We start from the raw sequence: 27265 nt of genomic DNA, 5'->3' as shown, positions 1-27265 counted from the left end.
CTGCCCCTCCTGAAGGAAGGGAAGGGCTGGTGATCTGTGCAACCTTGAACCAGTCACAGCTGCTTGATGCTCCCCTCCCCTTACCATTCAAAAAGGGTTTAAAAATACCCCACCAGCCCACCTGGAAAGTACAAGACTAAACTCTCCTGATATTAAAGTCCCTGGAAATTCCTTGCCAGTTTAATAATTTTTTTTTTTTTTTAAACATGGAAAATAAGCCAATGCAGTAGATGCATTAAAAAGTCCTATTGTTACTTTGCACACTAACCCCACAGTTACAGGCTGAGGTTTCAATTCAGCTTGCCCAGTGACTTGAATACTTTCAAGCAGCACCAGTGCAGCCCACACTCCTTTCTGACCCACCTGCTGATATCCCTCACTATTGAACCAACACCAGCAGCACAGCACCAAGAAGTGCTGAAACCAGCTTCTTAGGAAGCTAAGCAGAAAAGCCACAGGTGGGGTTAGCATTCAGCAAAATAAGTACCGCAAGCAGCATCTAGAACAAAACAAAACAAAAAAGTAAAAACTGGGCTAGTACCTATACCTGTCGCGCCTCCCGTCTCGGGTGCTGCTGTAGCTGGTGCAGAGTTTGCTGAAGGAAACCAGCTTCAGGTCCAGCTCGTTCTCCAGCTGCCTCGCCTGCTTCCTGAGATCTGCACAGGGCGGCCGAGAGCGGGGGACGAGTCACAAACCCTCCCCGAGACCCCGCGCTTTTGGGGGACGCGTTCCCACCTGGTGCTTTCCAGCCCAGCCACAGAGCCCCCCGGGAGCCCCAGCGAGGGGAAACCCCCCCGGGGAACGGGGACGCTGCCACGGGGGGGGCCCTGCCCAAAGGGGGAGCATCCCACGCTGAAACCCAGAGCACGGCTGGACACCCGCTGGCTCTGCCCCACACAACCGGGAGGGCCGGTACCGCCCCCCCCCCCCCCCCCCCCTCAACGAGGGCCCCGGGTCCTCCCCGGCACCGGCGCCTCATGGCTGAGGAGCAGACGGCGCCGCCGCAGCCCCCGCGCTCGGGCCTGGAAGGGGGAAGAGAGGACCCAAGGGCAGTTCCACCCTGCCAGAGCCCCGGGAGGGCCCCGCGGAGCGCAGCCGCCTCGTCCCCGCCGCCCCCAGGCCCCACTCGCCTTCCCAGTAGTTGCTGCTCCCCGCCGCCATCTTTGTTGTCCAACGTCAGCCGCGGCCCGGCGAGCCCGCGCTGCCGAGAGGAGGGGAACAGAGCGTCTTCCTGCGAGCGCGGCGCCACACGGGACGGGCGGACCTCCCTCTGCAGCGCCCCCAAGCGGCTGGGGACGGGCAGACCTCCACCAATGCAGCGCCCCCTAGCGGCTGAGGAGGGACCTCGCCCCCGTGGTCGCTGCAGCTGGGACGGGACGAGACGGTCCCGGTCCCGGACGGGCACAGGGACCCGGTTCCCTCCCCTCTTTCAGCCCCCAGCCCCCTCTGTCCCACGTGAAAAGAACGCAACAACTCCGGTGGAGGTCAAAATATTTTTATACAGATTATTGGGTCTCAGGATACAGGTAAAAAACAGAGCTCCCGGCTGAGGGCAGGGCCAGGCCAGGCTTTGCCGCCTCCCCCCGCCCCGTCCCTCTCTGCCCGGGAAAGCGGTTCGAGTCCCTTGTAAAAACGGAGGTTTGAAGGCACAGTGCACGGACCGACCCGCTCCAGGGACGAGCTCCTCACCAGAACCAGGAGGTCCCGCCTGGGGATGGATGGACGGACGGACGGACGGACAGACAGACAGAGAGTGAGGAGGGGACACTGCTGCCTCCCCAGCTCTGAGAGCACAGGGGGAGAGCCGGACCGAACCCCCCCAGCTGCACAGAGAAATCTCACACATCTCCAGAACATCTCAGCTCCACTCACCTTAAAAATACCCCACGCCCAGCTCAAACACCCTCGGAGGGAAAGGGCTGATTCCTCATGAGTCTTATTGCTACTGGGACAAAGCAAGGGCAGCTCAGCCCCCCAGCTGCCAGCACAAACAAAACCCAGAGACCTAAGAGCTGTTTGCAAACTTAACTTTAACGTAAAACCCAAGCTGTGTTTCTTGTTAGAGGCCTCAGAAGCAGAAAAAGCTTGGAGATTAGGTTAGCACTAGTGTGTGCTGGAGGGCAGGGTCATGGACTGGGTCAGAGCCCATCCCCTGCTCAGCCCAGGGAGCTGGGAGCGGGCAGGAGGTGTGCAGGTTCCTGCAGAGGGGAGGCAACAAGAGCAGCTCCTTCACACCACAGCAATATGGGGCAGGAGCATGGGGAATGCTCAATCTCATTTCCCTGTTTCTAGCACACCTCCCCAGCCAGTCACACATTTCTTGCAATGTAATTCCCTTTGGAACAGAGAAGAAGGTGTAGAGCTGCCTAAGGGCTCTCTTTGTCCTCCCCAGATAGCTGCACAAAATCAGCTGAGATGAGCGTGGCCACAGGGACGTTCTGGAAGGGCACAGAGGTGAGGAACAGCTCCCTTCCCACAGGCTTTGACAGGGAACCTGAGGCACTATTCTCCCAGAGAAGACCAGGTCAGAGCTCTAGAGAACAGACCCCATCATACACTTGGGTGTAAACACCCCACCATTAACACCATGAGCAAGTTTCACCAGTGAACCTCCCCAGACTGCTGGAGAACAGATCAGCTCAGGGCAAAGCAGATGTCCCAGACACTGTGCCAGCATCCTGCACCCTAGAGCTTGGATTAGTGGGGCAAGAATTAAAAAAGAAGTAAGCAGCAAGAAACTAAGTGCCTATTCTAACCCCAGCCTTCTGCTCAGAAAGCACAGGAATATCAGAGATGCCTAAAAGCTTTAGAAATAAAACATTTCAGCCATTCTTTTCTCCAGACATCCCTTCTATTCCCCACAAACCTAATGTGTCTTAGGGCTGCAGGTTGAGACTCCCCCTTCCAGCTTCCTACCAAGTGCTACAGAAAAGAATTTGGCTGCTTTCCCCTTCTCTTTCAGCACAGCCCTTTAAGCTCTGACTCATGACTTGCACACAGGCCCCCGCAGCTGCAGACACAACTGCAAACACACAGGCAGGTGGAGCTCTTGCTACATCCTTCAGGGATGCTGCAGGAACAGAAGAAAGCCAACAGGCTAATTCCATGCTTACCATCACCAGAGCCTAATTGAGAGAGTGTTTCCAAAGTGCTCTGATCACTAAATAGTGTTAGATGGACAGTGACAAAGGGTGCAACTTCTCTTCAAAATTTAAGACTAAAGTCGGGCCATGGATACTCCCATGACCTCTCCCTGCTGCTCCAACAACACTCAAATACAAAGCAGTGGTCAGATGTTACTGTTTCCTCCTGAATAACAGTGGACCTAAGCAAAACTGATCACTTTTCTACAATACCCACCACAATCAGTTTATCCAGTTGCTTACAGCAATCTTCAGCTGCGATTTCAGACCCAAAAGTTGTGACACTAAAGTGAGACCCCAAAGGTCAAGACCACTACACAAACGAGAAGCAACTGGGGGTGAGGGGGATTAAGTTTCTTTCTCTGGCAAGCAAATGAACTTTGTCAGGGTTCACTGAAGCTCTGACAACATTTGCTCCTTTTTCCAGCTCCAGAATGGATGTCATCTCCCCCAGATTTCAGGATGCCAATTCACTGCCTGGAACTAGCAAGACATTAGAGGTGCTCCACAACTAGGGTAGGCCACAGCATCTCATGTTGGGGAAAAACTCCAACGGAGCACCTGAAAACCAGTAAGTCTTTTTTGGAGGGCTGCTCTGCAGGACACGGAGTCAAGTGAAAGATCTGGCTCCCCTCTGAGTACAGAGTGGAAAACATGAAATCAAAACTGGTAGAGAAACTGCTTTGGAGTGTTGTAACCATGACCTCATGCAGGTCTTGGGGCACTTCCCCACCATCTGCTCACTCTGCTGAGATGCTGGGGAAGTGCTGGGAACTCTGCTGGCCACCCTGTTAGGTTGCCTTTCATAAAACGTCATGTGAACCTCCAGGAACTTGACTTAAAAATGTAACAAGCCACATCCTTAGCCCAAGCACAACCTCTCTCACCCACTGATATGCCTGTACATAGGAACAGAGCAAACACCAGAGAGAAGTTGGGAGCTGTCACCCACACCTCTGGAGGACACATCCTGCAAGCTAAAGTTTCAAAACTGAACCACAGGGACTGTCCCCCGCCACCAGGTCTGGACCATGGGAACCTCCTGTCCTGCCCCGGAGGTGTCAGTGTTTGCTGGAGTACAATGTTTCTTCTTCAGTGTCTGTTTCATCCTGGAACTCGTGGCTCAGGAGGGATTTCTTGGAGCCTGTGGACATCATGCGGATTTCGTCCTCGTAGTCGTCGTGGTGCTGCCGGAGGCGGTGGAATCCATCCTTGTGCCTGTTGGACTTAATTGAGCAGACACACCAGATGATACAGGCAGTGAGGACCAGAGCAGACATACTTGCACCTGCCAAAGAAAGATTAAAGTTAATCCTACGGGCTTGCCACCATCTCTCTTCCCTTCCCCAGTCACAGACAATTTTGTGACCCTCCTCCTCCTCTCTCAGCCACAGAAGACTTGGCACAGAGGACAGCTGCTCCCAGAGCAGGACTCCACTAGCTTTATTTTCTGTGCTTTCAATCTAGGAGAGCTGAGCTCCTCTGCAGATTGCTGGGTAGAAACCCTGTCCTCCCAGCAGCTGCCACCTGAACAAAAAATTAAAACAAAAATAAAAGACTTAAAAAGCCTTAATGCTTTCCTGGTGCCACACCATTGGAAGAAGGAAGAAGCACGACCTCCTAGCTCTCAGCTCTATGTACAAACAGGCTTTCCCCATTCCAGGCATGTCTAAGTCCTCTCTGGACCCTTCAGACCTCTGCAACACTCTCTACCTCCTCCTTCCCTCCCAGCTGCCAGCCCAGCATCACCAGATCCAAGAGCTGTTGGACCAGTTTGCACGGACCAGCACGTGTTCTGAAGGGAAAGCAGGATGTGGCCTAAGTCTTCTTTTCCAGATCAGTGAAGATTGGGGTCACTGACAGCACAAACAGGTACAGAAAGCAAAGCTCAGAGCTTTGATCAAGTGTCACTTTACCTGCAACAGTTATAACCAGCTCCCTCGGCAGGCCAAATATCCTGTTTTCCATGTCAAACACAATGAGGACAGAGGTGGGTGCATTGTCACGTACAAACACCTGCAGAGAGACACCAAAGCTCAGACTACCTCAAGGCTTCCACCTCTCTTAGGTGTCCAGATTACAGAGGCACTTGCTGACCAGGGTAGGACCATGTGGATGGCAAAGACAAGTGCAATGAGAAAAGCTACTGCCTAAAATAACCCTACTGTGCTGGGAAATTCTTCTCCATCTAGTGGATCAAGGTAGAAAACAGCAACCCTGGGTACATAATCAGCAGCTAAACAGATCCAATGAGGCAGAGGGATGCCTTCATCTGGCAGAAGGAGAGAAGATCTCCAATATTCACATACCTTGACATGTTTTTGCTGGTAGCCCTCAGCTATGACATCAATGCTATGCAAACCTGGAGCCAACAGCACATGGAAATATCCACCTTCTTTAGTACAGACCTTCAAGCCTTCATTGAGAACAATGATAGCTTTAGAAATTGCCTTGCCACTCTTGTCTTGGACAAAGCCATGGAGTCCTTTATGAACCTGAAATAAAGCATTTTAAACACTTCACACTCAGATCCAGGGGTATGGCACTTCTGTAACTGAAGTAGGATCTAATCCACCCCTCAAAATCCAGCCTATTCTCCACCCCTGACCCTAGTAATAAATAAAAATGTACAACACTGTAAGGGATTGCTCAGCCCACCACAAGGCAACAAAGCACAGATGTTGAACTCATGTCAACACATTTCCTGGTCACTTGCTGCCCCTGTTAAATCCTTTCCTCACAGAGTCTAAATCATGACCACCTGTAATTACACAGCACCAACAAGACCACAAGACTCTCCACACCACTCTCTTCCTCTCCCCCACCTTCCCTCCTTGCCAGAATTCCCTCCCACAGACTGGGGCTCACCTCCACGAGCATGCTCAGGAGGGATTTCCTGTGGTCTGCCCACAGGCTGGGAAGCTGTCCTGCACTTGGGAAGTAACAGCAGCTGGTGTAAACAGTGATCTCAGGACAGTGGCCGAAAGTAACGCTGAAATCCTGCAAAAAACCCAAACCCCACAATTACAACAGAAGAGATGATATTTGGAAAGCTTTGCAAAGGGCAGTTGGAGGTGGGGAGGAAGTTTTGCCCAAACATCAGAACAAATATGCTTTTTAATGCTTGCTTATCAGAGATGGAAAAGCCCTGTGCAGCACCTTCATGCTTCCCAAGTGACTGTGCCATTCGGAGCCACGGATCACACCCCCAGGAATATTCTCATCTGTAAGAGCAGGAACACAGCTGTCAGACAGAGCTGCTCCCAGCAGGGTCCAGCACAAGCTGATGAAGGGTTTAAGGATTCAGCCAAACATACCTGACTTATTTGGACAGCCTGGATGGCCCAAATGCATCACTGGATGGTTGTTTGCATACAGAGATGCCAAATGCTTCAGTGTTTCTTTGTTCTCCACTACAAAGAGAAAAGCAAGACTTTGAGAGCACGACTCTCATTCAGTGGAGGGGCAGATTTCCATCTTAACCCCATGATCCTGCATTAAACAGTGACATGCATTGTCTCAGGAGCATTCCAGACTCTCTCTGCTGCTGAGGGGTTGTATCACACGTTTTTGTACAGGCTCTGGAAAAGCTGAAATACTGTTGCAGGTAAATGCCCTGATCCCTGGCTGAACCCTGTGAGGTTTTCTAGTTTTACTTAACAGACTGCCAGCTCCAAAGAGCTGAACAGAAAAGGAGGCTTCAGAAAACCACCAGCACAGGAAGCTGTGACACCACACAGTCACACAAACTTCTACAGAGACAGCCTGAGGGTAACCGTGTGTGCAAGTCCTGGGGGGTTACTCATACCTGTCTGCTCTGGCTTATCATAGGGGTAAGTGACAAGCAGAGATCCTCCATCTAGTGCAACAGAGAGGCTGAAATCCTGCTTCAATATCAAATTGTCTATGATGGCTTTGGTCTCAGGCTCTCGTGTCCCCGAGTACCGGGAATAGTTACCTGTAAATCAGAATAACAAATAGAAAAGGGAATTGGCAACAGTTTCCTCTGCTATTAGAGAGGCCAGCAGCAGTGCATTCTTTCTTTATGTCTGAAATTAAGTCTGATGCCTGGATTGAAAGGTATTTGTTAGATCTCAGCAGATGCTGATAGATCAAGTACTTAGTCCAGACTACCTATGGTGGGGAATTAATCTGCAAAGCTAAACAAACATTACACATCACATCACTTCCCCAAGCTGTTTACTTTGACAATGCAGAAGGTGTTTCATGTGTGTTTGTTCTCCTCCATGTCACTGAACTGACATTTCCTTAAGAAAGCACTTGGAATGATCCCAACCAAACCTGGCCAGAGAAAACACTTCCTCCCCAGGAAGGGAGGGCACTGCACTGATACAGGCTGTGACACACAGAAACCAGAAAAGCAGAGTAAAAAGGAGCCACTTTTCAGGGAGCATTTTTCAGAAATGGAGGGTTGAAAGAAATCAATTAACAGGAAAAATACATAATGAGGTGATATCCAAGCTCTGGACTGTTCCTAAAGAGTTGTGCTTTGTCTTTGTCTTGTGATTATGTGACTGCAAATTACCTCCTGTTAGAGGGAATCCAGGCTTGGGAACTTCCCAGCAGCCATGCTGCCTGGGAATCAGGACAGGAATGCTGCTCTTTTTCCAGGTAGACCCAGTAACAAAACAACCCCACCCAACCCTAGAGCAGCAAGTAAGAGGTGCCTACAGCTGCCTGCATTTCTACAGGGACCCTACATATTACTCTGCTTTATTTTGCTTTACTTGTGAAGTCTGTGTCCAGGTCTCTGCCGTGAGCATTGGTCTGGCCTATCTTGGAGGTGCAGCCTCTTTCCTGAGCTATCTCACGTCCGTCTGGATTCAGGGAAGGCACAATCACAATCCGTGTCCGGTCAATCAGCTGAACAAATGGAGGAGAAACAGGACATAAAAGTGCAATTGGATAGGGTGAATTCTCTGTACATTTCCTCTGCCTGGATCTCATCCCAGGAACTGCTGCTTATATTGCTGTCAGCAGTCAGAGGTTCCCACTGGCCCCGTGGATTTCACAGCACCTGCCCACTTTGTGTCTGCTCACTGCAACCCATAAGCCACTGTTCACAGGACAAGTCTCTCCAGGAGGAGAACCCCAAGATGGTGACTGATGTTGGGTTCTCACCTTTGTAACTGCAGCATTCTTCTTGTAATTCATGCAGAGAAATTCTGCCAGTGCCAGAAGCAGCTCGGTACCCACAGGAGCATTTCCATGGATCCCAGCCACAAAGCGGATCTTGGGCTCCTCAGGCTCGGACTGGTTGGGCTTGTTGGAGATTTCAAGGGACCAGATCTGACGGAACTCAACACTCTGACCCAAACTGCCAAGGGATGAGAAAGCAAAGTGTCAGCTCAGAAACAGAGCCACATGCCTAGCCTGGCCTTCTGGAGAAATCCCAGTGGGAAAAGGAACTGCTGCCAACCTCGCTGAGGAGGCTGCAAAGAGAAGCGACACACAAAACAACCACATCACAAGAGAAGATTCACAGCAACACTGAAACCAAATTCACAATGCACATCAGTTTGAACACAAGCATCTGTGTAAGGATGCATCCAGGTCCAGATGTACAGAACTCCCAAAGCTCCATATATCTCTATACAGCCTATGGATGGGGGACTACTAAATGCATACTCCGTGCATTCAATATTGGGTTTTCGTTTGGTTTGTTTTTTCCTTCAGAGTAGGATACATCTGGACATCAAACTAATTTATAAAGCATCCAGTTAAGAGGACAAAAGCAGGCCTATTTCCAGCAATACAGACATTGTTGCTACAGTCATGCCATTAAGTTAGCAAACTGAATGCAAGCAAAGCAGGGAACACAATCAGGGCTGATGCAACTGGCTGGACAATAGAGGCTACAGATCAGAAAAGCAGCTTTGGCACCAGCAGGGACAGCACATGAGCACGTTGTGCCTGGTAACAACAAGCAAATGAGGTCCTGGGACAAAGAGATTTGTGCTTTCTAAAGCTGACAGAGGGTAAGTGCTACAGGTCACAAAGGAGAGCAGAGGACTGCAGACAGATGGTCTCCTGCAGGAGGGCAGAGGCCTTGGCTCAAGGGCAAGCTAATGCAAAAGTCTCACACTGTTGAATTAAAATCTGAAGGCAGACAATTAAAAAAGGCCATTTAAGATTTGTAAGTCAAATTTTATAATTTTTGCTGGAGACCCTTTAGAGTGGATGTCGGAAAGGATTTAGGAAACAGAGGAAACAGAGAGCGCAGAACAGAGACATCTACAGAAGCCTGGGATATCAATGGTGGGAATATTACCAGTCCCAGGCCCCCCTGTGACAGCACTGCCAGCACCCCAGGTTTAAGTCAGTAAAAGGACATCTCAGAAAAAAGCAGATGGATGCACCCCTGCTGCCATGCCCTTACGTGTGGGGCTCCCTCAAACTCAGGAGCCACAGGGAAGGAGAGGGATGAGCTCCCCACCTCTGCACTGTGCTCATGGCTCCTCATTTCACTGCTTTCCTTTCAGGGAGGAGCTGAGCACTGCTCTGAGTGTTCATTCACCTGCTGAGATTTGTGATGTGGGGGTAGTTCAGGTAGAGGCCTCGGAGGAACTCTGAGAGGTCCTTGTAAGGGCGGTATCGGTAAGGAGAGACATCCCCTGAGGAGGTGAGCAGGAGGCGTTCCAGGCCATTCTCAGCAGAAAGGTCTTTGATTAGGGTCTCAAATTCCTTCTCGTTGGGGTCACTGGTGTCTGGGGTGTTCAGGACCGGCACCTTCCCCTCCTCCACTTTCATGTCTGTCCGTGACAGACTGAAGTTGAGCTGCACCCCACCTTTGCTGCCAACTTCCACTGTCTTCGTGACTGGATCGTACCTACGCAGGGAAGAGAGGCAGAAGAAAATGTCAGAGGTTCAACATCAACAGAGGAAACATCACACAACAAGCTGCCTCCCCTTCCTGACTGGACACTCGCAGGGGATTGCTGCTGCTCCCCAGACCAAAAGCAAGCAGCATAAAAACAAAGAGTAAAGGCACTTCAAAGGGACATGGGAATGGCAGGAGGACAGGGAGCAGCTCAGGGCCCAACATGGCTTAGGTGTTGCATATGTGGCAGACTGGTGGGACAACAAGCCAGGCTGCTTTAACACAATGGTTTTAGCAGTGGTTGAAGTGATGAAGTAATTCGTGGGCAGCTGCCTGCAAGAGAGCATCCCCTAAAGACACTCAGTTATCAACTCCTTCCCCATCACCTCCAAACAAGGGAAGATTTGGATCACACACCAGCACCAGGTGAGCAGTCTTTTGACATCAGGATAGCATCACATTGCTAACTCTGCACAGGACAGAGAGCAGGAGAAACCCCCATGCCTACACCTGCTGTAGAATAGAGGTGATGGGACTACTCCTAACTGAGAAGAGAGTCATGCAGCTGTTTGCTCCTTGTGCCACTCACCCTTGGGCAGATGCTGTGATTCTGTACGTCCCCGGGACCAAGAGGCGCCAGTAGTCTCCATCCTTGTAGGTCTTTATGGGGTGGCTGATGTTGGCAACACTGATGGTGGCATTGAGAATGCCCCTTCCATCCATAGCATCCAGCACAAAGCCCCAGACACCACGGTGAACCTGTGCACAGACCCAGAGCCCTGCTGAGCACCAGCCCTCGCTCTGCCTCCCACCCCACACAGCACCGTGGGATCACCAGCACTCAGATTCCACCAGCTTCCAGCCCAGGAGCAGGAGGATCCCACCCAGCATTCCCAGAGGATCAACGTGTTCCAAAAGGGTTCAGATTAGACTGGCCAGCAGCTGACATGGACAAAGATCACCTGATGGCTACAATGAGCAATTGTTTGGCTGAGGGTGCCACCACAGCTCCACACCTTTGTTTGCACGCCCCAGGTGCACAGCATTACCACCAGCCCCAACTGGGATGGGAACAGCACACAAAGGCCACTCCAGCCCAGGGAATACCATGATGAGTGGGAAATAAAAAGGCCACATCACCCAGCTGCTGTATCCATACAGACATTGGGAAGGAGGGGAGAACTGTTGAGACATGTTCTGAAGGGGGATTTCTGTGGAGCAGGCACCCAGTCTGGCCAGAAAGCAGGGCTCAGTTCAGCCCACATGTGAACCTGTTGGTTCTGGCACATCTAATGCAAACCCTGCAGGCATCTTGTGGTCAGTGCAATTTCTTGTGGTCAGTGTCTCACCTGCTTCATGAACTGGAGGAGAGAGCGGCGGTTCTGCTCCCAGTACTTGGGCAGCTCCTCAGTTTTTGGGTATTTCACACAGCCCAACTCAATGGTCACTTCAAAACAGTTTGTGTGTAAATAATTCCAGTCTTGCATCCCACCTGCAACAGGAACATAAAAAAATGTTTTGACATCAGGTCTCCTGAAGGCAACTGTACCTCAGGCCAAAACAACCCCCAAAAAAACAATAGGGAAAGATGAAGTACAGACTACAACAAGAACTTTACAGCTGAAGAGAGAAGGCTTTTACACAGAGCAAGATTCAGGCTTCCAAGGGATGCCAAAATAGCAACCAGTAACCATCCTTTGTAAATACTTTTCATGCCAATAGAGTGCTGTAAAATTTTATGAAACCATTTCACAAATAGCCAGAAAAACTACACCATAAATTCCTTCCCCCATGAATAACTTTACCTGGGTACATTATTCAAGAGGTTATAAAAGAAACCTGAGTCCCAGTAATCTGGGCTGACCAATGCAGAGTTTGTGACTGATGAGACTGAATTCTTTAAGATGCACATGCATTAACTTGGAGGACAAACAGTGGAAAAGATTTAAGGTCTATTTTACCTGGAACGTTGTACCACTGAGCCCCATTAGTGATGCCATGTGGGAAGTACTCTGTGGGGTACATATCCTTACAAGGTCTTCCCTGATACATCTTCCTGTTTTCCTAGAAAACAAGATGCAACATGTGAAGCTGACTCTGTGCACTCTACTGGCACTTGAGTTCTAACATTAGTCACACACCTGAGGTTGCCAAACACAGAGGTTCACGTAGGTGTGCACCTACATGGCTGCAGCACAAACAGGCTGTACCCACACCCCACAGACACCTTTGCTCCCCTCCCAGCCTGTCTTTTCTGTATTTCCTACCAGCCCTCAGTGAGTTGGCCCTTGTGCCTGCACAGAGCACTCCTCCCACTGTGCCTGCAGGCAGAACACACTGGGCATCCACTGATGGAACAAAGCCTTCTGCAAGGCCCTTCTTCTGTGTGTGTAACACCAGGTGCCCACAGCACCCATCCTCTCTTCCACCACCCACTCAGGAGGTTCCTGACAGCATCAGGAGTTCATCCAGCAGGACACGCACATTTCTTCATTTTGATTTTTACCTTGGAGTAGGAAAGTGCCAGCTGCTGAAACACGGCATCGTCTGGGGATTTGCTGTATATGGCTATGCCTTCTTCATCATCATCAAAAGGGTAATTAACCACCAGAGAACCTGCAGGGGAAACAAGCTTTGAGTCGCACCTGCACACTTCCCAAGTGATCCCTCAGCCTAACAGGGGAAGTTTTTATTTTTCTCCAAGAAGTGCCAAGTCTTCTGTTTCTCAAGACTTGGCATTAAACAAAGCATTAAGCCCAGTGACTAGAAAAGACAACAAAAGCACAGGAAGGGGTAAGATTATGTCCAGTTGGGAAGGTGAACCCAAGACACCACACATCAAGGCTTTGGCTCTCACGTGCAGGAGGGATGAGCACAACCTTGTCACCATCTCTTTCACAGAGGAGAGAAAGCAAGGGGAGGAATTTTCTAGAACATTCATGGTGCCCATGGCCCAACTGCTGTAGTTTTTCAGCCTTCTGGAGTTTACTGCACTGTCAGGTTACAACATCTTTGGCTTACTGGAGCTTTTCCTAAACACATTGTACTAATAGCACTGAAGAGCCCCAAGTCACCACCACTGCTGGCAATTAGCCAGCTCCCTCATACCCACACACAGTGCTTCTACACTGCAAAAATCAAACATGAGAACACAGAGCAATCACCTGCAAGTTACCACAGCTACAAGCCAACAGACAAAACTGTCTGGGGAATACACTGTAATAGAGAGACTTAATTTAGATCACTCCAGAAAGATAATTGAATTACAGCAAATTTCACAGTTCCGCCATGCAATTCAAGGCAGGGAACCTTCAGGATTACATCTCATTCCCTTAATTTCCTAAATACTATGAAGCCTCCAACAGCCAGAGCACTACTTCACATCCCCAGACCCAGCTGCTGAGCAGCTGCTGACAAGAGCCCATTCCCATCTCCCACCAGGCCATGAGCTAGCTGCTCCCCAAAGCACGTTCTCCCTTCAGAGAGGTGGTTGGGATCCTCTAGGCAGCCTCCTGAGTTGCCTACAAATGTGCTTGGGGACACGGTTTACACCCTCTGTTCTCAGCTTCTGATCCATCTTCCAGCAGGAACAAGAGGTTTGGTTTACTCTTTGTGCAGGCACTTTGGAAACAGCCTTACCCCTGTTGCAGGAACCTGGCTGCCTTCACTCCTGCCATTCCACACCAATGCCAGAGAGCTCCCTGCTACAGCCCCTTGGTTCACACCTAAAGCACCGCAGGGACCCCATCCCTTAACCCTCAGAGCAGAGGAAGGAGCTCAGTGTGGGTGCTGTACCTCCGTGCAGGTTTGCTGAGAGCACAAAGGGGTAAGCCTGTAACCAGGCCATGACAGCAAGAGTTTCTGGCTGAGGAGGGTCTGGCACATGGAAGAACTGATCTGGGAAGTTCCGGTTCAGGTCGTAGTTGTTGCTGTTGTTTCTGCCAACGGTTCCTCCTCGGTCTCCTGAAAATTAAACACACGTTCAAGCTTGCACCCTACGCCATGTTCCCACGTTGGTACAGAGGCTTTATCTAGGGCTTACAACTATTAGTTGATGGAAAACAGCAAAGAGCACAACAGCACTGGCTTCCTATACCCCAGAGGGATGGGAACCTCACACCTTCCTTCAGCAACAGGTCTGCTCCATGCACAGAGGTGTCCCAGGGCCCTTTCAGCAGGAGGCTGCAGGTGCTCTCAGGTGCCAGCCAGACCATGGCTCACAGAAAGGCAGTGAACCATGAGGCAGCAGCCGGATGTCACGACCACAGAAACCTCAGAGCTCACCTCCTCAAACCAGCCAGACAAGTTCTTTGTTAAACCCAAGCAGAGCTCTGCTTTCAGAAAATCATTCTATACAGACTTTGTTCTGCCAGTTTGCAAGAGCTGTGCAGTTTTAAGGATTTCCCTGAAGGATATTTTTGCCAATTTCAACATTGTGATAAAAGTCAGTATTACCCTTGGACAAGTGCTCTGCAGACAGCCTGGCTCCCACATCACATGTTACTAAGAGCATGGACCAAAGCACAGCAAGTTTGAACTGTCAAAGGAATGTTGGTTTTTTTAAAAAAATCTTGGGATAGCCATAAACCATGGGGGGACCCAAAAAGGGGCAATGTAGAGTGCTGCTGAAGCACAAAAGCCCTCTCTCCAGCAGCTTCAAACATCACTCGACTGCCCCACATCCTACAGTGTGGGGTCTGCTCACTCATCCCACAGCACACACAGGGTCCCTTCCCAGCCTCCCTGTGGGGACAGCACATCTGCTCCAGCAACCCTCCAGATTTCTCAGAGCAGAGCCATGAACCCAGAGGCTTGTTTTGAAAGCTAGAAACCCCACAGATGTTCCAATGAAGACAGCAATACCTTCCTGGGACTTCTCATATCCATCAGGGTTCATGGATGGCATGATGTGGATTCGTGTGCTCTGGACCAAATCTGTCACTTCAGGATCTGTGCCAAAGTTCTTGCAGAGGTACTCGATGAGGTTCAGGAGAAGCTCTCGCCCCACAACTTCATTCCCGTGCATGTTACCAATGTACTTGAACTCAGGCTCACCTACAGACAAGCAGCCACATAACCAGGACTTTAAAGCTTGCAGACATTTTGCCAACCTGAGCATTGGTCTCTCAGGCCTTTCTGCAAGCTGGAGGGCATTAACCTGGAATTTACCCATCTGTTCCCACAACACCAAAAAGGATGAACACTGTTGCAGAGGAGCCCCCTGGTCTTTCTGTCCCAGAGCTCCCCAACCAGCACAGCTGTCCCTAGCAAAGCTCTTTCACTCACACTACAGCCACACACTTCACCAAGGATACGGAGCAGCACAGTTTCTCTTCAGGCAGGTGCCAGCTCAACACTCATTTTTGCTCTGCCCACAGAGTCTCCCAGCACAAAAGGTTCACCACTTCCATTTGTCTCTTACCCAAAAGCATTTCCCACTTTACCTGCTACATGGACACCAAAAAAGATGAACACTGCTGCAGGGAAGCCCCTTGGTCTTTCTGTCCCAGAGCTCCCCAACCAGCACAGCTGTCCCCAGCAAAGCTCTTTCACTCACACTACAGCCACACACTTCACCAAGGATACGGAGCAGCACCGTTTCTCCTCAGACAGGTGCCAGCTCAACACTCATTTTTGCTCTGCCCACAGCACAAAGAGTCCATCACTTCCATTTGTCTCCTACCAAAAAGCATTTCCCCCTTTACCTGCTTCATGGACTCCGGGGTTGTCTGAAATCTCCATCACGTAGAGCTCCCGCAGCTCCACCGACTTTCCCACGGAGTAGAGCCGGGTGATGCCGGGATACTCGCTGGCGTAGCGCCGCAGGAAGATCTCCATGTCTGAGAAGTGATGGTGTCGGAAGTCCACGGGCTGGATGGGCTGATGGAGAGAGGTTGGGCTCTGCCCCTCAGCCTGCACTGGGGTAGGGGTGATGGTTGAGGCAGGAGCAGGCGTTGCTGTGACCTGCGTGGTGTTAAGAGCTGGTGGCATCACAGTCGGCTGCAAGGAGAAATCCACTTCTGTTGCAGCTCCCTCTTTCACCTTGATGTTCTCTCTGGTCACTGGTGTGTAACTGTGATAAAAACAACTGGTTACGGCAAGAAGGCTCTGCAGAAGAGTGGCCAAAGCCCCCCACAGCCTCTCCACCACTCCAGCCTGCTCCTCCCAGCCCAAATGGACTGGGATGATAACAACCGTGTGAAAGATTCACCAGCAAAAAACCTGAGGGAACTCATCCCACTGCCACGAGGACCCCAGCAGCACCCCACTGGAGAAGGGCATGGGGTGAACAAATACAGCTGCAGCTCTAAGCTGGAGTGCTCTACTACTGCAGCTTCCAGCCAAGCCCCTTAAATAGACAAGATGCTTTGGGGGAAGAAATCAAGTAAAGGAACACAAGCAGTTGGCTGGCAGGGAGGACACAGGCTGCCACAGAGACATTACCCCATTACAGCTGCAGTCACGTTGTAGGTCCCGGGCACAAGCAGCCTGTGGTAATCACCAAATTTTCCTGCTGTGATGTTATGAGCAATGCCACCAACAATAATGGTCGCGTTCTCCAGGCCAGCTCCAGTGACTGCATCCCTGACAAAGCCTTTCACACCGATGTGGACCTAAGGAGAAAAATGCAAGATCCTAGCTGAAGAGAGGCAACATCAGGGAAAGTCTCCTTGCCCAGCAACACCCCTCTGCCCTTCCCCAGACAGCTGCCAGGCAGACACCCTGGGCCTGGGATTCAGATGGTCCTTGGCCAGATGGCAAGGACAGGAATTCCAGCACTGCATGGGAAAGCACCAAGATCCCCAAACTGATCCTCCTTAACAAATCCTCCACTTCATCAACATGAGCACACAACATGAACACATGGTTCCAAGCCATGCTGAGGGACAAGAAGCAGCTGCCTTCCTTCCCCAGCCTAAACCATCCCCTACTCAACTCTGAAGATAGCCTGGCAGAAGACTCCGCAAGCCAAGGTTTAAGCAGTGCTGGTGATTTTGAACATCACTGGAGATTTGTGGCACCGAGGTCACAGTGGAGCTCTGCATTACTTGGTGAGAAGTGCACTGATCTGTCTCTTTGTCTGAGGCTGAACCCCAAGAGGCCCCTTGGAGCAGAGATCAGCTGTTGTGGAGGATGTGGGAACTGCGGCAGAACCACAGAGATACTCAGCAGCTTCGTAGCCACTGACCTCTGCACAGCAACTGCAGCACTTGTGTCACCACAGGCAGCAAACAAAACCACAACAGCAACAGCTTTGGTGCTCCCAGCCCACTACCACTTTCAGTCTCACAGCTGCTGCTCCCATGCCCATCCCAGCCTTCACTACCTGCTCAATGAAAGCAAGGAGAGACTCCCGGTTGTTCTCCCACTCCTGCTGAAGCTGGGAGGTCGGGGGGTATTTGCAGCAGGACAGCTCCAATGTGATCTCAAAGCAGTTGGCCCACACGTAGTTGTAATCCTGCATCCCACCTGACAGAACAAGGCAGAGACATTTCTTAAGAGCAATATACAAACAACATCTTTCCATGGGATGCAGAGGTTTTCCAGTCTTTCAGACCCTACAGCACCTCACCACAATGCTCCAGTGTAAACAACCTAAGGAGAAAATTCAGATCAGGTCATGGTGAGAGAGTCTGTGCTGGGGGACACTGAGCTCTTTTTCTCCCAGTAACCAGCACTCCAGGCCATTCAAATCAGCCACAGACACTTCAAAGGTGACACTCCCTTTGGTGTCACTGCTCTGCCAGCTCAACTCAGCAGCACAGCGCTTGGAAATCCATATGGGAAATCCATACAGGGTGCCAACTGATTCAGCACCTGGGGACAGCTTGCCAGCTAAGTGTTAAACCAGCAAAACCTCCACGAGCACCAGGAACAAGAGCACCCAGAACTGTTTCCCAGTATTAAGCTCATCTTGCTACTCTTCCCTTCAGAGAAACCACAGGCACTGCTACGAATCGAAAAGGTAACCTTGTTCCTGACCTCATTTGCTGAGCTTTACGTTCAACCCTCAGCAAGCAAACCTGTTTCTCAAACAGGAATGAATCATGTACCAGCAGGGCTTGAGGTCCACAGGTATCAACACTCACGATCTGGAGGTCAGACTTCAGCATACTGCTGAAAACTGCAAATATTCAGCCCTCTAAACACTCACAGGAGACTTCAAGAGCCAAAAAAAAAAGACATTCCAAAAGCACCACAAGTCTGTGAGACAGGCTTTAGAGTTCCCCTGACAAATCCCACCACAGGACTAGCCAGATATCATGACCAGATGAGAAGCTTGTTCCCACCAGCAGCAGCAGAACAGGTAGATGTGTATGGAAAACACACCACAGCAACTTCTGTGCATACAGATGATACCTTCTGGGTTACACAGCCTTACACAGACACATGCCACAGCCTTGGCCACCACTTCTCAGATGGCTCCATCCCAGCCTGCCCAGCAGCACTCCACCAAAAGGTCAGGGCCTGCTGCTCTGAATTCAACAGCTTTGGGTCACCCAGAGATGGACTGACAGCATAAAGTAGGATTTAGAAGAACAGACCCCTAGGAAGACGTGTGGGAGAGTACCAGACCAAAGATGTCCCAGTTCCTCTCAATTCTTCTGGGAGCCTGCTGCAAAAGCTTTGACTGTAACAAAGCAAATGTCACTTTGCCACCCAAAAGAGAGCACTGCAGCTTGTGCATGGGCTGAGATCAAAACAGGCAAGAGATTTTTCTGTCCCCCACAAGGGGTCAAAAAGTGTTGGAGGAGTTAAAAACTCTCCAGCTAAATTCAAGAGATTAAAGCAACACGGTCTGCAGATCCAATACATCCTCAGTTCTGTTCAGCTCCAGTTACCAGGCTCAGAGGAGAAACCCACAGCCAGCTGCTCTCTCACCAGTAAACACCATGGTGAGGGAAACAATTTGCCAGGCTATAACCATCTGCTCATAGCAGGACTCTCATGTATTTGAAAACACCCATACGTAAATCAGAGCCATTATGAAGCATATGTAGGGCTTCATCTGCCAGTCAGGCAAATTTAGGACAGATGCTCACCCATAATAGAGCAGCAAAAGACTAAATTAGAGCTTAGTACATCATTTTTGGTAAAAGTGTCTCTTTGAGAAAGTAGTCCATTGCACTCTTGGAAATTGGGATTGTACCTGCTGCACATATCTGGCTTTCACGTGGCCTCATTGCAGAGCAGGACAGTTATTTTTACAGCATAGGGAATTATGTATTTTTCCATATACCATCTGCACAGCCTCTCCTGGCTAAGCAGAGGATCCAGAGGTATAAAGAGAGACCTGTACACAGCCTGCCATTAGCAAAGCACTACATTCAAGGAGAAGAGCAGAAAAAGCACACCCGAGGCTGAGAAATGACAGACTACAGTGCTTCTACTCTACCTGTATCTTTGGTTAATATACAGGATAACTTGCTGGATTTATTCCAGGATTTTTTAATCACAGAGTGTCTTTTGGCCCACACCATGTAAAGCTGCAGCCTCCCAGTGAAGCATCATCCCTATTTTACTGGTGAGGAAAGAAAAAGTGAGCAGCTTACAGTCCCAGGGAGTCAGCCCCTGGCTGGCATTAGGTCACAAGAATGCTCAGAACCAACCTCTCTCCTGCTCTGTCCCACTCCCTGAGTGTCAGGACTTCAGGCAAGGATCCCAGACACTCTTGCAGCACAAACACTGCAACTCTCAGGCTGACAAGCAAGTCTCTGCTCCCTGCCAAGCTCCACGCCAGGCGGGCGTGCAGAAGGCAGCTCTCTAGAGGCAATCCAGATACCATAAATAGACCACATGCCAGGAAAAGCCTTCCAGGCCAGCCAGGAAGGACTCTATTTTCAAACTGCAGTATGCAGAAACCTCTCTTCTTCCAGCTCTTGCTGGAGAAGACGTTAGGAGATGGGAAACCTGAAGCTAAGTTAAAACTGAGAAATGGCAGTGTCAGCTCTGCAGAGAGAGCAGCTGGCACAAAGCAAGCTAAAGATGTGATTAAATCCATGGTACAAGTTGCTTACTCTGTGGACAGAACCAATTGCCTCATAGCACGAGACCAGGGCAAGCACCAGCAGCACCAGACAGCCAAGAGGAATGTTCTGGTCCATTAGTCTGTAATCATTAAAGCTCAGAGGAGGTAAAGGCTGAGCCTCTGACTCCAGCAGCTGCACCACCCAGCCCATGGCAGCCCAGCCCTGCAGCCCTCCTGGGGCTTCCCCAAAGAGGAGGGCAGAGTCTTCCCAAAAGCTGCATGACCACAGTGCTGCCCAGCAGTTCCTGTCAGACATGAATGGAGGCCTCAGAGCCTCAAACCACCAAGCCAATGCTCCTCTCAAGAAGAAAGAAAAACTTGCAGTAAGAATTTTATGACAACACAGACACAACAGGGCAGCTACCTCTGCCCATGATAAAAAGACATGGCTGGAATCTTCTACCAGAGCTCACCTTCTGCCCAGAAACAGGGGCCACCCCAGTGATGCCACGAGCACCTGCTGCTCTTGGCACTCATTTTAATTGCTCTGATGTCACTAAAAGCTGCTCAGAAGCTCAGTGTGGCTGGTAACCACTGTCAAAACAGCCAAGTCAGCACACACATAACCCAAATCCACTTTCAACCTGAACAGCCTTCCAGTAGGCACCAGAAACACTTCAAACACTTCAATACCCAAGAGTCAAACTAGCAAGGTAAATAACTTTCACAAAGGGACTGAAAATAATGACAAGACCTCCCAAGGCTGCTCACAAAATACCCTATTGAACATTATGTTGACTTTATAATTTGGATCTTTACAAAATAAAGGCAACTATGTCCTTCCCACAGATAAGACTTAAGCAGTTTCTAAAACACTTTCAAAGCATCCCCTGGACCATCCACCAGCCCATACTTGCATTATTTTCTAGATCTGAACCAGCCACTTGGCAGTTAAAACCCTCAGAAATTAAAAAGGAAGGAAGAGTAAGAGCGTGTACAACAGAGATAGACTCCAAAAGTGTCCCCAGTCACAGACATGCTTATCTATAGCAGCTGGAATGCAAAAGCCAAATTCAGCTGTCTGGCAGAGAGCCATTTTCTCTGTGCACACTTGACCTTAACAATTACTCCCATGGTTTGTACTTGCCACCTCGGTTTGACACACATAAGAGGTTGTTTGCAAACTCAAATGAAAGTTAATGGGGTCTGGCACCAGCATAAACCTGAACTGGTAACTCTGGGACAATGAATCCTGCAGGAGTTGGCTTTCCCACATGTTTGATTTCACATGATAAAATGTGGCAGGAAAATTTCCACCTGTTGAGACATTATGTTCTCATTTCTTTGTTTTTCCAAGCTTTAGCCAAGAAGCTCCTGGCTTGGAGCCTGCAGTCTTTCTGGGCACAACCTGATCCACAGGCCAGTACCTTGTGCCCTGCACTGTTCACAGACCCGTGTGCTCTGGTTATCTCTAGAGCTCAGCACAGCCCAGGGTACTGGGATTTCCCAGCCTCATTTTACCACGCACTAAAATCCTGCAAGCACTGGGAAATGCCTCCTGGTCTGAGCGCAAGCTTCAAGAGCTTTTGGCACAGAGCTGAGCAAGTTAGATGACTCAATACAGCCACTGTGGTGGCTTTACTGCCTCTGTAGCACATGGCAAAAAATTGACCCCCTTTACCTGCTCCTCATCTGCTCTTAAAAAGAAATGGTAACACTGAAACCCTGCAGGAACAGAATAACTTCACACAACACCAAAATACCAGCTTATGGGCCGCAGAGGTACCTGTTGGATCACCCGTGCTCTTCCCTCATCTCTGGGTGACACTTCAGGTGACCTCCTCCACCAGAGAGGTGCTCCAAGAGCTGTCATCACCCTCCACGTGTGCATCTTTAACAGTGATGAAAACCACACAGGTCTGACACCCTCAGCACCCCTCCGAGAGCTGCTGCCAGTGTCCCAACAATCTCTGCCCGTGAATCACCTACAGCCACCAGTGCTGAGCTCCAGACTGGGGCTTGTCCCAGCAAAAGGGTTTGTGTCCCAGTTGGCAGCCAGAGGCTACTGGACAGAATACAAACCACAGTGATGGCAGCACAGAGCAAACAGGTCCTCAGTTCACACCTTGCCACTTCCTGTGAAAGGAAAGCAGGTGAAACCTCTGCTCTGCTGGCTGATAAGGCAAAGGCAGCCCCAGAGGCTCGTGCACCAGCACCACAGCCACCAGGCCAGGGTCTCACGTCCCAGCAGGAGGATAAAGATAACACTGCTCAATGTGGGCAGGGAAACCCAGGCCTGGAACCACCATCCCTTCCAAGCACACACAACCCACTTCACAACGAGGACAGAAAGCCTTAGAGCTGCAGTGAGAAACCTCCCAACAGAGATGTTTGTAGATTAATGACTGCCACCAGAACAAGGCAGCACAGATCATCCAGGATATCCTGTTCCCTTATAAGTAAATTCATCAGATTACACAAACCTTCCTCCTGCTGGACTTTTCACAGCAGCAGAGTGAACCTTGAGCAAGCAAACACAAGGGCTGGTGTGCTCAACAGGGTGGAGGGAAGGAGACAGCTGCTAGAGGGAGATAAAACTGCGTCTTATTTGGACAGGACACCTCGTTTGATCAGTGAAATTCCATGGAATGGTTCAGCTGCCACTGAAATCAAGACTTCCTCTTCCAGGTGATGTTTCCAGACCCAATACTGGATCTCTCTCCCTCCTTACCAAGCAAGGTGGATGCTGGGTTAAGAGAGGACTCTACTCAGAAGCATGTTTTGGAAAGCCATTGTCCTATTTGAAGCTGTTAAGCTGTGAGCTCTGAAGGATAAAATCCACCCGATTTCACTGCTTGCTCAGCACTCCTGCCATCAGCCCAGGCAGGAGGGAGAGCAGACAGCAATGCAACACAACTTCTTTGGACCATTTATGCAAGGTTTTTGTTGTGTCCTCACCACACAGGGTGGTGAAACAGAAGTTTCTGCACTGTCTGGGTTGTACAACATCCGCTGAGGGGGCACGGCCGTGGCGTAACCTCTAGTGACACAGCCAAGATTTCTCTTGCCATCAGCACACAGAACCTTCTCTATAAGAGCATCTTGTTCCATAAACTCCCTTTAAATCCCATTTTCAGCAAAACCAACACACACAGAGCAGCTCAACACATGTCTGAGCCAGGCCAGCCACCTCCAAACAAGATGAGCAGTGGCACCAGGAGGTAAATTTCCTTATATTTGGATCATCTACAAAGCACCTGCCTAATGAAGGGAAGAGGAGATCTCCTAGAAGCCCCAACAGACTGAATTTTGGAGCTCTTCTAGATCCTGCTGCACTTGGGCAAGAAAAGACCACAGTGGTTGACACCCTCTGCACAGGTCTAAGAGCAGAGCAGTCGACAGAAAAGCTCCCACTGCCCACAAAAGCAGCTGGGTTAACTCACACCACACATCTAAAAGTCTGAAGATTCAAAAAACTTTGCAATACCTTGAACAATAGCTTCCTCTTTCCTGGATCAAACTTCAGTAACTAAAGACCTAATGTTTGGTTTGAAAATGAAGCCTCCTGCCTGCAGCGTAACTCTCCAGCACCTATCAGGGAAAGGAAGAAACCTCCCGTTTGCTGGGATCTCTTCCCTACAAACATCTCCCAAGCTGTGATTCACCAAACATTTAGCAGTGTGCCTGTGATGCCACCTCCCTTCATTTTAAGTGCTTGAACATAAAGTTAAAAATAGCTCTTCACCCACCAGTGTTTTTCTCTGTGATAACCACCACTTCTCAGTGGGAGCAGGACAATCTGTTTGACTGCTGCAGACTCAGCAGTGATTCACCAGCTTACCTTCTACATCATACCACTGGGCACCATTTGTGATACCATTTTGGAAGGTCTCTCCCTCCTCACCAGGGCAATTGGGTTTGCCAGTTCTCATGATGGGGTGATGTGAGGCATAAGCTTTTGCCAAATATTTGAACACTTCATCATCGGCTGATTTACTGTAGACTCCTGCTGGTTCATGTGTGGGAGAGTCATCATAGGGATAGCTTGCAACCACTGAGCCACCATGAAGATTGCCAGAGAGCAGAAACCTGGTGTTGGGAAGGAGAAGAAAAAGAAGACAGAGTTATATACCAGAATAATTTTAACAGAAAGCCAGCTACAAGCACACAACTCATTATTGTTTTGCCTTCCCACCCAAAAATTTGTTCTCGGGAGCTTCCAAACTCTATTTGGGATCAATGAGGCAAAACACAACCACCAGCTGAGCTAAACTTTGGAGGAGGAAGTGATCAGACCCTGCTCCATCAGCCCCACACAGGGAGGACCATCTGGGAGCTGCAGCTACACCAAGGTTACATGAGCAGATACACAAAGCTCACACCAAGTCAGCTGCTCTTGGACAAAAAGATAAGACTCTACTAGATGTACCCCTCCTAGTAACAGCAGCCTCCAACTTATCAAGCAGGATCACCAGAGGGTCTGAACAGCATCCAAGTGGGTGCACAGTGGGAAATCAGATTTTTGCAATAAAGCAACTCTCAGGACTGGTTTATTCATTCCCCAAACTGACATCTAGCATTGCTAGAGATAAAACCACTTCCTTGCTGCAGCCTATGACAGAGCCCTTGAATTTGGTGACAGATAAGCTGTGCCCTGCACATGAAGTGATGTACACAGCTCTTCATCAGGCTGTGAGCAACACTCAGTACAACAGAACTGACTTTCATAAATGAAATCTGGATGTGTGACAGAGCTGCTAAAATCCCAAGTCAGAAAACACAGCACAGCATGCCCCACACTTTAATCTGGTCACAGGCAGCACAAGCATTTCAATGAGTCCCAAAGGTAGAAGTCTCTGCTTTTCCTTCTTCCACCAAAGAGAGCACTGAGGGGAAAAATTGCTCTCCTTCTCACTCACAGGGAACTTCATTTCTGAGCAGAGGTAACATGACCAATACCTTTGCCTTGCTCAAAATAGCACAGGTGAGTGCTATTACACCCACTATCTCTCTTTTTCATCAAACACTTCTGTTTACCCACTCATTTTTGTATCAGGAGTTATGTTAGTTTAACAGCCATACCTGCACTAACTGGTGCTGCCAGGCAGAGGGATGCACAAAGCACCACGTTCCTCCTGTTTCACTCTGCCTTACCTGCCAATCACACCTCAAACAGTTGAAAAAACAAACAAAAAAAAGCGAAAAAAGAAAGCCCAAGGTATTTTCAAAATTATATTAAGAATGTGTGCGAGATTCTCTACTAATTAATTTTGGATTGACGCAAGTTTTGAGGAATTTTAGCATAAACTGTTGGATTAAAGCTGCCCTAAAGGATCCTCAGGGCAAGCAATTACTGGTGCAGGTGATGAAATTCCTCTAGAACAATAATTCCCGTGGGCACCGTCATCCACCAAGTTTTAGCAGTTCATCCAAGCAAATCTGGTTCCCTAAAATTGAGCAAATATTATACAGTGCTCAACGTTGTGTGTGTTGGTTGCAGCCAACCAGCAGCCCCACAGTGCCCTGCAGCCACCAGCCATCCCCTGCCCATTTCTCCATCCCCATTTTGGGAAGAGTGCCACAGTTTCTTCCAGTGCATTGGTCACATCCGATCAGACTTTGCACTCTGGCTTTCTCTACACAACTTCACATGGTTGGTTGAGCTGACTTTAGGAGTTTGGCCCTGCCACACTTCTCTAAAGAACATAAAGCAAACCCAAAGGCAGTGCCCAGCCTGGCTGCTGCACCTTCCTGGGCAGCCCAGGGCCCCAAACTGGAGCTGGGCTTCACAGGTGCCATCTCCCCTCCCAGGCTGCTCCACTCCAGGCACAGTAGATTCCCAAAACTCTGCTCCTGGAAGGCAAGAGCCTAACAGGTCAGTGAGGGCTTGAGTCCTGGATGCTTGGACAGGAAGACAGACAGGGAAGAGGGCTGCAGGAGCAGGGTCTGCATTTGGAAATGTTGCTGCAGAGAGCTATTGCTAAATCCAGGGAATTTTCCATGAAACACCACAACGGGGGAAAGCCCTGTTCAACATGTTTGTACACAGACCAGTTATATGCTTCACCCCAAATATTTTAAGCCTCCCTTAAGACATGGCCAATGCATGATAGGTCCTAAGCAGCACCCACAGAGGGGCTCAAGAGGAAGCAGTCAGGAAGTTTCCAGCTGCAGGCTACCGGAGCAGGGATTAACACCGATGGCCACGGAGACCAGGACACTCAGGTGTGTGCTGGGCTCGGGCTACGCCCACCGTGGCTCCTTGGTTGAACGCAACTGTGGCCACCAAGCTGTTCCCCTCGCACACGAGGAGCAAGGGCTGTAAAAAAATGGCCAACCCAGTGCAGAGAACACAAACAGGTGGGAAACGGCCTTCACCACCCCTCCACCACCACCACATCCCCTAAACCCTGCTGGGAAGCACTGGGAAAGCCTGAAAACGAACTGCAACGCCTGGGAACCGGAGCCGAGGGTCTCCCCAACCCCTGAACGAAGGCCCGGGAGCGCGGGGCTGGGGCTGGGCGGGGGGAACGGGGCAGGGGGGTCCCAGGCAGGGCCGGGCCGTCCCGCACTCACTTGTTGCGGGACATCCAGGCGATGAGGGCTCGCACCTCGGGCACGGGCTCCAGGTCGGGCTCTGCGGATCCGAACTGATCGGGGAAGCTGCGGTTGAGGTCGCGGCCGAGGCTGTTCTCCCGGCCGCCCTCCCTCCCGCCGCCGCAATCGCCTTCCCGGGCGCGTTCGAAGCCGTCGGGGTTGAGGCTGGGCAGCAGGTAGAGGTCGGTGGTGTTGAGCAGGCGGCTGATGCGTTCCTCGCCGCCGGCCCAGCCCCGCACCAGCTCCTGGGCCAGGCGCAGCAGCAGCGGCCGGGCCAGCGGTTCGTCCCCGTGCATGTTCCCCACCAGTTTCACCTGCGGCCGCCCGGGTAGGGCCGCACCGCCGGGCTCCTCGCCGTCCCGCTGCGGCCCCATCCCGGCCGTCAACCGCAGCACCCACAGCGGCCGCCCCTCCACCGAGTTACCGATGCTGAAGAGCCGCACCAGGCCCGGGGGGGCCGCGGCCGCCAGCGCCCGCAGCGCCTCGCCCAGCTCGGCCGAGTGCAGGTACCGCAGCGCCTCGCCGGGCTCCGCCGCCTCCGCTTTCTTGATGTGGGCGGCACGGGCCGGGCCCAGCAGCAGCAACGCCCAAAGGAACGGGAGCAGCAGCGGCAGCCGCCGCCGGCACCGGCCGAGCCCCAGCTCCGCGCTCGCCATGGCCCCGCCGCACGCCCGACCCCGCCGGGCGGCCCCGGGAGGCGGTGGCGATGGCCCC

At 50.6% G+C, this 27265-nt stretch overlaps 2 protein-coding genes across 4 annotated transcripts in view; both read right to left on the bottom strand.

Moving 5' to 3' along the window:
• Positions 1 to 1214, bottom strand: part of GOSR1 (golgi SNAP receptor complex member 1) — a 31250-nt gene extending 30036 nt beyond the window's left edge. For 2 of the 3 annotated variants that reach the window (XM_071764915.1, XM_071764917.1), the window contains exons 1-2: positions 1131 to 1214; positions 542 to 656 (exon numbers count right to left, since the gene is read on the bottom strand). In XM_071764915.1, the coding sequence (XP_071621016.1) occupies positions 542 to 656; positions 1131 to 1161 (146 nt within the window). In that variant the 5' untranslated portion in view covers positions 1162 to 1214. The remainder of the gene's footprint in view (positions 1 to 541; positions 657 to 1130) is intronic. The other variant, XM_071764916.1, reaches the window with a different exon arrangement.
• Positions 1215 to 1479: 265 nt separating this feature from the next.
• CPD (carboxypeptidase D) lies at positions 1480 to 27265 on the bottom strand. The gene is made up of 21 exons (XM_071765576.1): positions 26531 to 27265; positions 23796 to 24043; positions 17312 to 17454; positions 16429 to 16598; positions 15690 to 16057; positions 14848 to 15039; positions 13780 to 13947; positions 12491 to 12600; positions 11946 to 12048; positions 11334 to 11476; positions 10574 to 10743; positions 9682 to 9993; positions 8286 to 8481; positions 7892 to 8027; positions 6952 to 7101; positions 6461 to 6556; positions 6303 to 6367; positions 6012 to 6143; positions 5453 to 5638; positions 5060 to 5159; positions 1480 to 4431 (listed from the first exon to the last, which is right to left on the bottom strand). Exons 1-21 carry the CDS (start codon positions 27205 to 27207, stop codon positions 4205 to 4207), a joined length of 4092 nt encoding a protein of 1363 aa, XP_071621677.1. The 5' UTR covers positions 27208 to 27265; the 3' UTR covers positions 1480 to 4204.

Source organism: Heliangelus exortis, chromosome 21 (genome assembly GCF_036169615.1).
Source record: "Heliangelus exortis chromosome 21, bHelExo1.hap1, whole genome shotgun sequence".
In the NCBI taxonomy this organism is placed as follows: domain Eukaryota; kingdom Metazoa; phylum Chordata; class Aves; order Apodiformes; family Trochilidae; genus Heliangelus; species Heliangelus exortis.
Note: the sequence above shows the minus strand (reverse complement) of the source record. Positions and strands in the feature narration are given on the sequence as shown.

Coding starts and splice junctions, on each gene's coding strand:
- CPD (XM_071765576.1), bottom strand. CDS start 27,207: ATGGCGAGCGCGGAGCTGGGGCTCGGCCGGTGCCGGCGGCGGCTGCCG. Junction 15,040..15,689: donor CCCCGGAGTCCATGAAGCAG/GTAAAGGGGGAA, acceptor GCTTGTCTGTAG/GTGAGCCTGAGTTCAAGTAC. Junction 8,482..9,681: donor CACATCACAAATCTCAGCAG/GTGAATGAACAC, acceptor ATCCCTTGGCAG/TTTGGGTCAGAGTGTTGAGT.